The sequence below is a fragment of the Trachypithecus francoisi genome, unplaced genomic scaffold (assembly GCF_009764315.1).
Source record: "Trachypithecus francoisi isolate TF-2019V2 unplaced genomic scaffold, Tfra_2.0 Lachesis_group8, whole genome shotgun sequence".
In the NCBI taxonomy this organism is placed as follows: domain Eukaryota; kingdom Metazoa; phylum Chordata; class Mammalia; order Primates; family Cercopithecidae; genus Trachypithecus; species Trachypithecus francoisi.
This window is the reverse complement of record NW_022681473.1, coordinates 97,515,188-97,530,597: the sequence shown is the minus strand read 5'-3', so window position 1 is coordinate 97,530,597 and position 15,410 is coordinate 97,515,188. Positions and strand designations below refer to the sequence as shown.

Below are 15,410 nucleotides of genomic sequence, written 5' to 3'. Positions count from 1 at the left end.
TATGTAACAAACATGCACATCCTGCACATGTGTCCTTGAACTTAAAATAACAGTTGAAGGAAAAAAAAAAAAGCCTACCTCAAAAGATTACATGGTTCTATTTATGTAACATTCTTGAAATGTCAGAATTAAAGAAACCAGGAACACATTAAGGGTGAAGGCAGCAGAAGGGGGAATGGGGACTGGGTAGGGTGTGAAATGACTGTGACTGTAAAAGGGTAACAGGAGCTGGCCATGGTGGCACGCATATTTAGTCCCAGCTACTCAGGTGGCTAATGGGGGGCGACTGCCTGAGCCTGAGTATGAGGTTGTAGTGTGCTATGATTGCACCTGTGAATAGCACTGGTGCTTCAGCCTGGGCAACACAGCATAACCACATCTGTAAAAATAAAAGAAGAAGAGAAGTAAAAGGGTAACAGGCAAGATCTTTATGGACGGTGTTGGAATTGCTCTCATTGTTGACTGTATCAATGTCAATATCCTGGTTGTGATGTTATAGTATAGTTTTATAAGATGTTACCTTTGGGGAAACTGAGTAAAGGGTACATGGAATCTCTCTGTATTATTTCTTTTAACTACATGTAATCTGTAATTACCTCAAAACAAAATGTTTAAACAAAATATTAAAAAGTTATAAATCAAGCTGACAAATCTAAATAAAATACATTTTATCTTCCTACTTAAATATACTTTCATAACATCTTACAAGGCCAACTTTAGCTTAGAATTCTTAGACACCTTGATCTTGAACTCCTGATCTCAGGTAACCTACCCACCCCGGCCTCCCAAAGTGCTGGGATTACCTACCGCGCCCATCCAGAATTCTTAGACACCTTGAGGGGGTTCATAGTAAGACATGGTGATGTGGACAGAACTGGGCTCTGGCATCCAGCCTTCAGCCTGCTCCCCTTTCTTTCAATCCCTAGCTCCATCCTTTATTACAGGGGGTGTCACGTGAATGCATGCAGACATCCTGGACCACTCAGCTCCGTTCAATCACCCTCTACAAACAGCTGCCCCTTAGGCCTAGGAGTGTGAAATACACACACACACAACACACACAAAGACAACTGATTATATGTGTATGTATAGTTGCATATAGTGTATAATAATGGTTAGTTCCTTGGGAAGAGAAAATCCTATTTTCAGCTTTAGTGTATTTGGCTTTCATATACTTTATAGGACTGCATTATATGTGAAAATAGAGGACTACCTGAATATGCAAGGTTATTACTGATGGGTCAGCAGAAATAGGGAACCAACAAATGCTGCATAGGAAAACAATTGGGAGTGAATTCTCATGTATTTCTGAGTTTAAGGATACCCATCTGCTCAGAGTACCTCTTTTGGCTTATGGATGTTTTCCTATGATTGTTCTGGCAGTTCTTCATATTTTACCACCTAAATTTGATTTTTATCTCTTCTTTCTCTCATTTTACTGAAACTATTTCTAATATATACATAGTGGGCTTCAGTTTTTTAAAAAAATCTTGCTTAAACATATGAAATTATATAGTAGATTTAGAAAGTAAAGCAACTATAACATTGCAGAGTTCAGATATTACTATTTATTTATTTTTCATTTTAAAGGGATTTGTACTTTTTTATTAAAGTTTTCATATTTCAGATCTCTTGAAAATGCGTTATTTTGAATCGCCTTGAAGTGTTTTCTTTACCTAGTTCTTTTGTTTCAGATGTTCAGAAAATCATTGGTAAAGATGTTTGAAGATAAAGGATTAGACTGCATCTTTTTGGAAACTAATATGGGCATGAAGAAACAGTACCACATGGTTTATGAATGCATTCCTCTCCCCAAGGAAGTGGGCGACATGGCTCCCATCTATTTTAAGGTATTTATAAGTAGTCTTTGCATATATGCTTATTTTTTGCTACAGTGCTATTTTACAAATATTGTTGTCTTGATTAATGTATTTTTCTCCTATATACTTACATCAAAATTTATATAAAGAAATGAAATAGGCCAGGCACAGTGCCTCACTTGGGAAGCCAAGGTGGGCAGATCACCTGAGGTCAGGAGTTCAAGACCAGCCTGGCCAACATGGTAAAACCCCATCTCCACTAAAAATACAAAAATTAACGGGCATAGTGGTGGGCGCCTGTAATCCCAGCTACTCTGGAGGCCGAGGCAGGAGAATCACTTCAACCTGGGAGGCGGAGGCTGCAGTAAGCTGTGATTGCACCACTGCACTCCAACCTGGGCGACAGAGTGAGACCCTGTCTCAAAAAAAAAAAAAGAAAGAAAGAAAGAAATGGAAGCACAAAATACTCTGCTGTATAAATTTCTCTCAGAAGAAATTTTTGATTTTGACCTTTTTAAAAGCATGCTTATTTAGGCGTATGAATATACTATCAAATGGTAACTTATAATAATTTCCTGTTTCTCAGATGAAATCATTATTTTACTTTGAAGTACTTTCAAGTCAAAATTATAGTCACAACTCTAGAAAACTGATTACTGAAATACACTAGAGCCAAAGATAACAACAACAAATAGCACACATTATAATTGCTGAGGCAAGTTATTGCTGTTTTAGTATTTAGTATGCTATTTGTAAAAAGGAAAATTTCTTTTTTTTTTTTTTTGTTTGAGACGGAGTCTCGCTCTGTCGCCCAGGCTGGAGTGCAGTGGCCAGATCTCAGCTCACTGCAAGCTCCGCCCCCTGGGTTTACGCCGTTCTCCTGCCTCAGCCTCCCGAGTAGCTGGGACTACAGGCGCCCGCCACTTCACCCGACTACTTTTTTGTATTTTTTAGTAGATACTGGGTTTCACCGTATTAGCCAGGATGGTCTCGATCTCCTGACCTCATGATCCTCCCATCTCGGCCTCCCAAAGTGCTGGGATTACAGGCTTGAGCCACTGCACCCGGCGAAAAGGAAAATTTCTAACCATGATATGCAATTTTGGACATAGGATAATGGCTAGAGTTCATAACCAACGAAGTGTCATTTACCGTATTCAGAGAGCTTTTATAAAATAGCATGTGTTTGATTCTGACCTGAATGTATTATAATTTATAGACTAATATAGATGTGTGAATGTAGAACCATATATGAAATAGTAACATGTCCAAAGATAAAGGAAAGTAGTGTTTTGTGAGCTGGTTTAAGAAGATTGCATATAAAATGTTTAGACAGCATGGAATGATAAAATTTATAATATGAACTGTAAGTTCCAAGAAAAAGAATTATAAAATCTGTTAAGATTTATGAATTGGTAAAATTCTACTTTCTTTCTAGAAATCTTTAAAGACAACCTGATTATTTGATGTGAAGAATTGTGCTATTAAGGTATAAGAGAATAAGCCAGATAATCCCAAAGACCCATGCCAGTCCTGTGTTGACCAAACTTGGTTGAAAAGAGATTATTATACTTTTTTTTTCAGAGTGCTTAATTTTGTACTTCCTCAGTAGAGTCCTAGATGATTGTGACTAGAGTCATTTGAGGAATGTGACCTAACATAGAGCAGCCACTTTTGCTCATATGGGATGACAGAAATGTCATCTCTTAGAATGGTGTATCACTTTACTACACTAAACCTTTTTTTTTTTTTTTTTTTTTTTTGAGACAGAGTCTTGCTGTGTCTCCGGGATGGAGTGCAGTGGCCTGATCTTTGCTCACTGCAACTTCTGCCTCCTGGGTTCAAGCGAGTCTCCTGCCTCAGTCTCCTGAGTAGCTGGGACTATAGGCATGCACCACTATGCCTAACTAATTTTTGTATTTTTAGCAGAGATGCGGTTTCACCATGTTGGCCAGGATGGTCTCGATCTCTTGATCTCGTGATCTGCCCGCCTCAGCCTCCCAAAGTGCTGGCATTACAGGCGTGAGCCACCACACCTGGCCTACACTAAACCTTTTATGTGATCATTGAAGATGCTTTTATATTGAATGTGCTATATATTACAGTGTCAAGCCAAGCAACTGGTACCTTTTAAATAGGGAATAACACTGTATCTGTTCTATTTAAATTGAACTTATTTGAGTGTTATTTTATCTTTAACATTTGCTTTGTTAATAACAGTACTGTAAAAACATGAAGTTATTTTATATTTATCACTCTGGCTTTTCTTTCTCTTAGTTATTTACCATAAATAGTAGTTACATTGCTTAGCATAGGAAGTCTTATTCCATGTATATGTGTTTTCTCCCTGCATTTAAGAAAATTCTTGTTTTTTAAATTACAAATTGACAAATTATAGTTATATAAATTCTGACATCAAAAACTTAAAATGTGTGAGGGGTAAATAAAAGCATTGAGTTGCATGCAATCAAAGTTAAGTTGCTATCTGTTTGAAATAGACTTATGCTTCCTGCACTTTTAAAAAATTGGCTTTATTTTCTAGAGCACATTTTTTCCTGTATTTTTACTTCTTCATTATATGAGCAGAAATAGTTCAAGTCCTTGGTTGCCAGAAAGCATGTAAATTACTCTGTTGCCTTTTGGAAGAAGAGCAGTAAAACTAAATGAATTTATTTAGTAATCTTTATGAAATGCAGTGCTATAGATTGAAATTTATGATCACGAATTTGTTTCATATTAAATTGATTGGTCTTATTAAGGATTGTCATGTAAAGTTGAGCTCGTTAGTACAACAGTTAATGAGTAAAAGAGTATTATCTTTGGCTAACGATAGGATTTTAAAAATTTAAGAAGTTTGTATTTTAAATATCTAAAATTAAAGCCTTAATCAGTTCAGAGTAATGGCCTACTATGTATAATATACCCCATAATTAGTTATATTACTTGTTATAAACTGTCTCTTTTTATTTACTTACATGTTCTTTTTTCACTTAACAAATGGATATTTCTTAGAAAGCCATAATGGAATCTGATGAAGAGTGGTCCATGAATAAGAAGTTGATAGATCTCTCTTCCAAAGATATCAGAAAGTCTGTAAGTATCATTTTTTTCCTGGTAAAAGAAATCACCCTAGTGCTCAGGATGTTTATTAATTTCCATGTCTTAGTTGAGAAAGGGACCATTTGGTTGAGTGACTGAAGGCAAAATTACTAATTCCACAAATGAAGAAGTTATTTTTATCCTACCTGGTCTAGAAAATGCTTATTTGTTTGTAGGGGGTTTTTATTTGTTCACATGAATGTTTCTTCCTGAAACATTCCTTTGGCCTTCTGCCACTGTAGTCCCTGTAATTGGCTATGGCAGCTATTAGAATCTGCCATTGAAAACTCCTGTGGTGAGCCTCCTAGCCCCTGTGGGACAAGTGGTGAGAAGGGCCTTCTTGGAATATAGTGTTCTGCAATTATACTGAGAGAAAAATTTTCCTAGAGGTTCCATTTTAAATTTGGAACTCATTTTCTTTTTCTTATACAAAGGTTCACTATGTTCCTATGAAACTATAAAATAGTAGCTGAGTTAGATTGTGGGTTCTTTTGGAGACTTGCCTAATCATACCTCATAGTTTAATCTTTATTTGTAGATCAACTTTTATGTACAAGTTACACATAAGTTGAGCATGTCTGGTAATGATTTTTTCTCTTTTCTAGAAATACAAATTAAATGGAATAGAGATTTAATAGAAGTGTGGTTCCTTTTTGTTTTTCTATTCAAAAAGTAGTTTATTCTACAAATATTTATTGTGTGCCTAATATTTACCAGGCACTGTTCAAGATGCTTTTGGTACATGGTGGAACAAAACAGAAAGATTCCAGACTTGATGGAGCTTATAGTCTAGTCCTGGGGTTGGCAACTCAAGCCCTGCACTCTAAACCCAGTCTTCTGCCTGTTTGTGTAAATGCACTTTTATTGGAACACAACCACACCCATTTGCTTATGTATTGCTTATGGCTGCTTTCATGGTACAAGGGCAGATTTGAGTAGTCCCTGCAAAGAACGTATGACCTGCAAAGCCTAAAATATTTTATTATGTGGTCCTTTTCAGAAAAGGTTTGCCAGTCCCTATTCTAATAGGTGTCTCTGGAATACTTCTCCCCCATTTCTTCTTTTGGAAAGCCAGACTCCTGTTACATGTCACATAACTAATAGGATTCCTTATTACACTTATTATATTCCAGTCAAAAGATTCCATTTTATTACATTATTCAAGATACATAGTTTTATTTTAGAGGTAAAACATTGTCTACAATCATTTTCTCTTCTCTGCTGGTGAATTGGGCCAGACAACATATTAAAAAACAACGTAGAACAAAACAGAAACTCTAAATGTACTGTTTACTTCCCTCCTTTATGTGCCTATAGAAAAAGGCATTTAATGTACATCTTTTGTGCTAGGTTTTTCACTTCTCATGTTATAATTTCTCTTGCTGTTAAGTATTCTTTCACAACACAATTTTAATGACAGTTGAAAATATTTCAAAGGAGAAAAAATTTGATGTATTAGTCCTCATTTTCTATATTGTATATACATTTTCTTACTGGTGAACTATCTAGTAACTTATTAATTGTTTCTTTTTTAAAAGCTCAATGAGTGCATGTATTAAGTAGCCAGGAGGTCTTAATATTCTATCTTAACATTATGAAACATAGGAAACACAGATCCTGTAAAAATGGCAGTTGTATATTCAACTTTAAAGCATTTCAAAGATAGCAGCAATTGCCTTTATTAAGGCATCACTTAGTATTATATCTGAGACTAGCTGAGGGTCACTGTCAATGAAGGATGAACCAGATGACCTCCTGAGATCCCTTTTACCATTTTGTTTTTTAGACGGAGTCTCACTCTGTCGCCCAGTGATGATCACTCCACCTCCTGGGTTCAAGCGATTCTCTTGCCTCTGCCTCCTAAGTATCTGGGAGTCAGGTGTGCGCCACCACGCCCGGCTAATTTCTGTATTTTTCGTAGAGATGGGGTTTCACCATGTTGGTCAGGCTGATCTCGAACTCCTGACCTCGTGATCTGCCCGCCTCCCCCTCCAAAGTGCCGGGAATACAGGTGTGAGCCACTGTGCCCAGCCCCCTTTAGCTTTAAGATTTTATAATTATGTGGATGGAAGTGAGAATGAGAAGAGTATATAAGAATTATTCCAAAGGAGGTCACTTTTTAGTTAATAAACTTTCCATTATCTTTTCAAAAATTAATAAAAATATTTTTGAACACGAAGTGAACAATACTGAGTTATTTTAACATTATTATTACTTCTGAAAGAAACTTATTGTACTTTTTTTGAAAACTTTATGTCCTTAATAATTTCATGAAATATTTTGCCTGCATCCTTGAGGGTGGGGTGGTTTTTTTTCACTGTGTAAATTCTTGGCTTATAATAGAGATTCATGTATATGTAATCCTTTCTGATTTTTACAAATTTATGTTTTTCTTTGCTGTATGAAGATAAGCTTCTCTTTATCCACCCATTTTGTTCATTTTCTCTGGCCCATTTGCTTTCTTTTCAGTGTAATGTGAAGTTCATGGAAATAAACAGGAAAAACAGATCTGAGTGTTCAATGCAGAGGAATTGCATGATAATAAGTAACTGTCAAGGAAAGCAGTCATTTTTCACAAGGCTGTTTTAGTGAGATTGCATGAGAATTCTTTCTGAACTTTAAAAAATGGTATTTTAAGTTTAATTTTGTGATAACTATAGCAATAGAAAAAACATCCAACATTTAGAAATTGATGTTGTAAACAAGGACACTTCTCACGAAAATGTGGGTTTACCAGAGGCCTTCAAACTCAAGGATACTTATAAGAAGTCAGGAGTAACATCTGAAATAAAAGTGAAAAATCCAAATACTTGTATTTTTCTACCATAAATAAAAAGTTTTGCTTTAATTCTGTCAGTGCCTTTAAAGAGTGGTGCCAGAGTTCCAAATGCATTTCCTCTGACTGGCCAGTGCAGAAAAAAGTGCTAAATGTACATACACTTTGATACTAGAGCCTTTGCAATGCCTGCTAACAACTCTTCTAGCAAGCAGCAGGTTGTACCTTTTGCAGCCTGCAGGGAGAGAATAGAGAACCTTGTGGCAGCAGTTGCCTTTTGTGTGAAAGTAGTAGTGTGTTCATTGTGCCATCTTGGCATATATGCCATAGGTTGTTGAGCCTTGGCATGTATATTGGTTTCCTATTGCTACTGTAAGAAATTACTACAGACATATTGGCCTAAAACCCCACAGATTTACCTTAAAAATCTGGTGATCGCAAGTGCAAAGTGGGTTTCTTTGGGCTAAAATCAAGGTGTCAGCAGGCCTGCATTCCTTCTGGAGGCTCTAGAAAGAATCCTTTCATTTGCCTTTTCTAGCTCTTAGAAGCCACATACATTCCATGGCTTATGGCCCCTTCCTTCCTCTTCAAAGCCAAGAGTGTAGTATCTTCCATCTTTCTCTAACTCTGACCTTCCTCTCTCTCTCTTATTAGTGTCCTTATGATTACTAAATTGGGCCTATTTGGAAAACCCAGGAAAATCCCCTCATTTCAACATCCTTCATAGTATCTGCAAAGTCCCTTTTGTCACCTAAGGCAATATATTCTTGGCAAATTGGGGACTAGGGCATTTCTTCATGTTTTTCATGAGACTCAGAGATGTTAATTAACTTGTCTGGGATAACACACTTACAAGGATCAGAGTTGCAATTGGAGCCTTGTCTGTCTCATTTATTTTACTTTTTCCTAATAGTCAAGGTCATAACATCATTATTATATTTAAACATGTGGAAATATAGAAAAATTAAAGCCACAAATGGTAACCCATTTCTCTGTATTTAATGTTATATACTATTTCGTGAACAGATTTTTACTTGTGCTTTTTAAATAACATGAACAACTTTATAAGCCCTAAGTTTAGTTGCCTTAGATTTTAAGGTGACCACTCTCCACTATACCATACTGTGCCCTCCCACGTTGTACCTTTTAAAGGACACAATACGCAATTTGTATAGTTAAGTAGGACCATATGATTCAATGCTCAAATAAGTAAGTACAGACTATATGAGGGGATTAGAGAGGAGAAATGTTGCTATAAATTGACCTACTTGGATAATTTCTAGTGGCAAGGTTTGGGCTTTGAAGCAAAACTTGCAAGGACACGAAATTTACTTACTTGATAGAGAAAACAAGAATTTATGGCTTTTCCTAGTCATGAGATAGTTTAAAATGTGTGTGTGTGTGTGTGTGTGTGTGTATGTGTGTGTATGTATAGAGAGAGAAAGAGAGAGGGAGGGAAGGAAGGAGTAAGGAAGAGAGAGAAAAAGACAGTAGGGATTTAATCCTGGAGATATTTTGAAATAAGACTGGTAAACTAAGTGTTGCTGTATCCACTTCACTAGCTAATAAAAAATTATGATTGTTTTTGTATAATTTATCTTTGATAAATATGTAACTGTAAAGATTCAGGGAGAGCTCTAAGTATGTGGCCAGGTCCCTCTTGCTGTTCTGCATTGTGAGTAGAATACAAGAAGGCATATACTTCTTCTCTATTTGTGTAGTCTAAGGGAAATCATTCTGCATTTGCATTTTTAAAAAGTATAGTTTTCCCCAAGGACAGCAAAATAGTTGGATTTGATTATAATTCATAGATAATGATGAACTATCTGGCTGAAAGGCTACCAAAATGAGATATTTTACTCAGAAAGTTAGGTCATTGTTTAAATATCTCTAGAATTGGAAATTCGTTTTATACATTTTGTCTTAAGGAATGCTTAAGATTACTGTCCTTCCAGAGAAGAAGTGAGGGATTAAACATAACTTTCTGGTTTCATACTACATTCCATTTGTGATTTGTCTGTTTATTTAGGTACCCAGAGGGTTACCTTACTTCTCTGTGGATTTTGGCCTTCACGGAGGGTTTGCCCATGTCATTGAAGATCAGCACAAATTCCCTCATTACTTTGGAAAGGTATGCTCACAAATTTGATAAAATCCCAGAGTTGGCAATTTGGTAGCATTTTTCTTTTGAAGGGAAATAAAAACTTTGGGCACATTATACAGAGAAGTTGGTGAGTACTGCTCCACCTAGTTTTTAGAGAGATAATACCTAGCAACTATTAATAAAAATATCCCGGAATGTATATAACAGAGCCAGGAATGTTACTTTGGAACCAAACATTTCTTGACAGTGTCAACAATTACTATAATGGTTGTTTTTGGAGGCAGCCAGGCTTGTGTTGAGAATGATGATAACTGCTAAAACTTATTAAGGGCTTACACTGTGCCAGCTACTGAGCTAAGCATTCATTTAATGCTCACAATAATCCTATTGTGTGGATATTATTGTAAATTTCACTTTACAAATGAAGAAACTGAGCTACAGAGAGATTAGGTAACTTGCCCAGGGTAATACGCTCGTACGTGACAGAACTAGGGGTACATATAGTCAAGGTTGAACTAGAGAACAAATTTTCTCGTCTTCGTTTATAATTAAGCGAGGTGTAGTCCAAGAAGAACACGTGACTCATTTTACGCTGATAGTTTCTGGGCAGATATTAGCATACAGATCTTTTGATCCACTGCCACAGATGCCTTCTTATATTCTGTGGTGTACAGTCTTTAAATTAAAGTATACAAAGTATCTCAGAATTTTATTACTTACTGTCAGGAAGTGGAATAAAGTTAATGCAGTAACTGAAACAGTTAAAAGTAATCTGGACAATGATAGTTTTAGAAGTGAGCCTTTAATCTAGTGTAGATCAGGCCTTTCCACTCATATTTATCCCTATGTAGTCAGGCCCTCTGAAAAAGAGAGGCTTTAATGAGCTCTGCTTGGGGTTCCCTGTTTTCCACCCTGCTCCCCACTTTCATCTCCTGCAGAGGACCATCTTCTGCAATGGGTAGAAATATCTCAAGAGGAATCTCAACTCCAGAGGTTTGATTCAACACTTTTTAATGCTCTTGATCTTAATGGTTTAACCAGCATAACAAAGTTACATGCATCTTTGAACTGCTGCAACATATTACAGGAAGTTGTTTGAGAAGTGTTCAGAATTTTTTTTTAACTAGAAGGAAATGTTTTCCCACTGTTCTGAAAAATCCTGTTGTTACTCAGTAGAACTTTATAGCTAGAAACTCTATGGCTGGATTTATTAAAAACAAAACAAAACAACTTGGTCCTAGAAAAAAGAACGTAAAATATCCAGTTTTTGAAAGTTGTATATATTAAACTGGGAGATTGCCTTCTCTTCACATATTGTTCATGCATTCTGGTTTATATGATACAGTTTTGGAGTTAAAAGTAAATTTTCTCTGTCAGCATTGTGTCACTGAGCCATTTTCCTCAAAATTTGCTTTTTAAGAAATAGCCTGTGGGCTCCAGACCTCCCTGCAGTCTGCTGCTGAAGCATTTGTTCAGAGAGCAAGAAGAGATTATGGGGGTAGTCTTTCCATTAACAGCTGCTTTGATAACAGAACAAGAGTCAAGGTTATATGGTACATGTAAGACAAAACTTGATATTTTTATAGATAATTTTAGGTAAACTTTTATAAGCTAGGCTTTCTTAAACTACATTGTTTATTTGGACCAATGCTGAGAAGCTCTTGAACTAAATCTAAATTTGCCCCATTTCTCTTTTCTACTATCTCTGTTGACCCCTTTATTTCCCTTCCCTGATGACAGAGTCCCTTTTCCATCAAGCATCTCTTGTTCTATCCAACAAATAGATTTTTGTTTTGTTTTGTTTTTGAGTCTCCAAATGGTGTGCTTTGACACTTACCTTCTACTTTATGAGACAGTCTGTTGCATAGCTGGATTATTACGGCTCCCACCACAGCTCCAGATTCTATTCTGTCTGAAGACAACTATGTGTTATCTCTGTATCCCCTACAACATAAATGCCATTTACTTCTGCATAGTAGGTCCCCAAGTGAGATGAAGAACCTGCATCTGAAAGATTATGTGCTTTGTGCAGGATCTCACCACACAGTCCAGTGGAGCTAGACTGACTATGCAGAATTTGATCCTTAGTCTGTTTTTTTGTTGTTGTTGTTTTGTTTTGTGTGTGTGTGTTTTTTTCTTTGTTACCATACTGCCCTCCCTCTAAGCATTTTAAGCATTAGGAGTCTCCCCCATGTCTTTCTGTACATGGATACTCACATGACTAAATTTGACTTATTTCTATAGCTAACAGCACAGGAAGAGGATCGTGAAGGAAACCAAAAATAATACGCAGATAACCAAAAAGCCATTTATTATAGGACTTGAGAATGTGATTTTTTAAATGAAAGTAATATATAATTTTTAATTCTATCAATAGGTTTACTTAGACTAGTATTACAATAGGATTTTGTTTCCTGAAAAAAAGATTTCCTGCTAATAGTGGAAGAAACTAATTTATAAATATACTTGGTAGCAGAGAGAGAACATTAGCCTGGGTTTCACCTGCAGTTGAGCAATAAAGTTAATAATTGCTGCAAGTTGATTAACATTTTTGCAAAATCGTTTACTGGAGCCTCTAATAGAGATCAGATTAGTTTAATTTCACTTTTTCTGCCTCCCCTTTGTTACCATCTAGTAGATGTGCTAATAAGCAACAAAATGGACAAATTGCTTGATAGGAGGTGCGGCTGTCTTGGACTCTTAGAATCACACGGTTTGCATAGTTAGAATTAATTGAAAACATTTTTTTAACTTCAACTAGTATTTATGCTTGAACGTTGTCATGGAGAACTACTTGTTATATTTTATAGCAGAATAAACAGAAGTAGTTTATGTTTTCATTATTTATACATGCTTGTGTTTGTGCTTTTCTCTTTCTTTAAAAGGAAATCATAGGTGGGATGCTGGATATAGAACCAAGACTTTGGAGGAAAGGCATCCGAGAAAGCTTTGAGGATCAGAGGAAAAAAGCACTGCAGTTTGCTCAATGGTGGAAGCCATATGACTTCACCAAAAGTAAAAGCTGTTGAGGTGTACCTTCCATTTTAAAATTTCTCTTCAGATCCCGTTCAGTTTTATTTCCACTGTATCTAATGAAGCAACTGACCCTCAGGTCGCAGGCAGAGAGTCACAGCAGCAGACTGCTCTGGGTCTGTGACAGCTGCACATCAGGAGACTGTGTTGTTTTTTTCCTCACCTGCTTCTGTGGACTTCATTTTAGTCACCATGGAGTAAAAACATATATTCGATGATCTGCTCACATTCCTGCTCTCTGCCTACTTCTTGGTATTCCAAATTGTTCAGTTAATTTAGAGAAGGCCTTTTCTGAAGGGAAATCTAGAAAGCATAGGAAATCCTTGGCTCAGAGGGAAGTGGGTCTGTTTCATGGTCGTTTAGTCTATTATCTGACTTGTTTGCATTTTTAAAATAAGACTTGATTTAATTTTAATTTCATAGGATTTAATAGAAAAGCTCTTAATTTTCTACTAGCGGTATATAGTATCACTTCTATTCTTTTTGTTAAAGGAAAAGGAAATGTCCCCAAAGTATTAAAGAATTAAATGATGCTGAAAATATGTATGATTCAAATTTGTTTTTATTTCTGGATTTTTAAATAGTGTCTTTGAATTTTGATGGTTCTAAAAGTAACTCTTTCAAATAACACATTTTAGGGTTGTTTGGGGTTTGCATGAAAGTTAAAATTTGTAGCTAAATCGTTGGTTTTGAGTTGTACTGATTGTCTTAAAATCTTAAGTAATGAGAGTTTTTATTTATCTTTTTGTTTTGTTTTTATTTATTGAGACAGAGTCTGGCTTTGTCACCCATGCTGGAGTACAGTGGCCCAATCATAGCTCACTGTAGCCTTGAACTCAAGCTATCCTCCTGTTTCAGCTTCCCAAAGTGCTGGGATTGCAGGTGTGAATGCCTGGATGAGAGTATGGGACTTTCTGTTATCCCTTATTGATCCAAGGAACGTAATTTTTATTTGTTCTGAACTCACACCATAGTCATTTTTTGTAAGTATAGGGTTTTTATGTTTTGAGTGCTCCTACTTTTTTTTTTTTAATGGAAATTATTGTTGTAGTAACTTTTTTTTCAGCTATCGGGTTTTTGGAAGCTGACCCTTTTTGTATGAAATGTTGAATACCTAGATTCAGTGTGAGGTATATACTCCAGTGTAACTTATAACTCTACACATTGTTTTTTCTCTTTTTTAAATTATATTTTAAGTTCTGGGGTACACGTGCAGAACGTACAGTTTTGTTAAATAGGTGTACACATGCCATGGTCGTTTGCTGTACCCATCAGCTCGTCATCTACATGAGGTATTTCTCCTAATGCTCTCCCTCCCCAGCCCCCCCACCCCCTGACGGGCCCCAGTGTGTGATGTTCCCCTCCCTGTGTCCATGTGTTCTCCTTGTTCAACTCCCCCTTATTAGTGAGAACATGTGTTGTTTGGTTTTCTGTTCTTGTGATAGTTTGCTGAGAATGATGGTTTCCAGCTTCATCCATGTCTCTACGTTTTATGTTAGCATCTCATCACTTCCTTAATATGTTAAAAAGCAAAATGTTTGTGTTCTGTCTGTAGTTTTTTTTTTTAATTTCATAAATAAGTTGAAGTTTAATGTTTTCAGTTTTTGAATATTTGCAACGTACACTTAGGCATATATATCAAGTAGATGTTTGACAGTATTTTATTGATTGCTATTTTAGAACCCTTGACTTTGCTCCCAAATCTTGAATCAATAACACTAATTTATTCAATCAGCAAATTAACAAACATTTGTTTGTAGAGCACTGTGTTATGTGCTGGTAATGCAAAAATGAAAAGTACTTCCTATACCTTAAATTATTTTATAATGTAGTGGAAAAAGAGATGTGTACGTAAATAATTACAGCACAAAGTGATAAGTTCTCAAGTGAGATATGTGCCGAGTATATTGAGTACAGTGCTAAAGGACTATTTCCCATCTCCCCTCTCTTCATTCTGAGATTATGACCATGCTTCCTCTTTTACTGCGAAAATAGAAGCAAGTAGAAGGAAATTTGTAGCACGTCTTGTCAGAATACCTGCATGTATACCTATGAACTCTACTTTTTCTCTTCCTAATTCCAGATAAATTTTTTTTGTTGTTCTTATCTAGGGCCAATACACTCATTTATGTGCTGGATTTTATCCCTTCTCAATAACTAAATTGCCTCTTCTCTCTGTATTATTATTTTTTTCTCTTCTTTGCAGGATTATTCTTATTAGCATGCAAAAATATTTTTATAATGTATCAACAGCAAACCTTGGCATTGCATCTCCCCTCTAGCCCTTTCTGCAGTTGACAGGAAACTCATTTTTTAAAAGTCTGTTTTCTCTTCCTCCATTCTAATTCTGTTCTCAGTGCAGTGAGGATGAAGTCGAACTTCATCCTCATTATTCTGCTAAACTCTTCAGATCAAGGTCATCGGTGACTTTCCACACTAGCAAATCCAGAATTAATGCTCAGTGTTCATCTTTATCTATCAGCATATCCGTGACATACTTGATCATTTCCCCTTTATGAAACACTTTCTTTACTTTGATTCTAGAACACTGTTTCTTATTTATTCTTTTTTCTTACTA

General features: G+C 36.0%; 1 protein-coding gene across 3 annotated transcripts in view; it reads left to right on the top strand.

The window, feature by feature from the left end:
* The window catches only part of CWF19L2 (CWF19 like cell cycle control factor 2), a 143,586-nt gene that overhangs the window by 113,817 nt on the left and 14,359 nt on the right, over positions 1 to 15,410 (top strand). Inside the window, exons 15-18 of one of the 3 annotated variants that reach the window (XM_033207765.1) lie at positions 1,695 to 1,850; positions 4,833 to 4,913; positions 9,725 to 9,826; positions 12,685 to 13,374. In XM_033207765.1, the coding sequence (XP_033063656.1) occupies positions 1,695 to 1,850; positions 4,833 to 4,913; positions 9,725 to 9,826; positions 12,685 to 12,828 (483 nt within the window). In that variant the 3' untranslated portion in view covers positions 12,829 to 13,374. Of the gene's footprint in view, positions 1 to 1,694; positions 1,851 to 4,832; positions 4,914 to 9,724; positions 9,827 to 12,684; positions 13,375 to 15,410 lie in introns of those variants that run through there. The other 2 variants (XM_033207767.1, XM_033207766.1) reach the window with 2 other exon arrangements.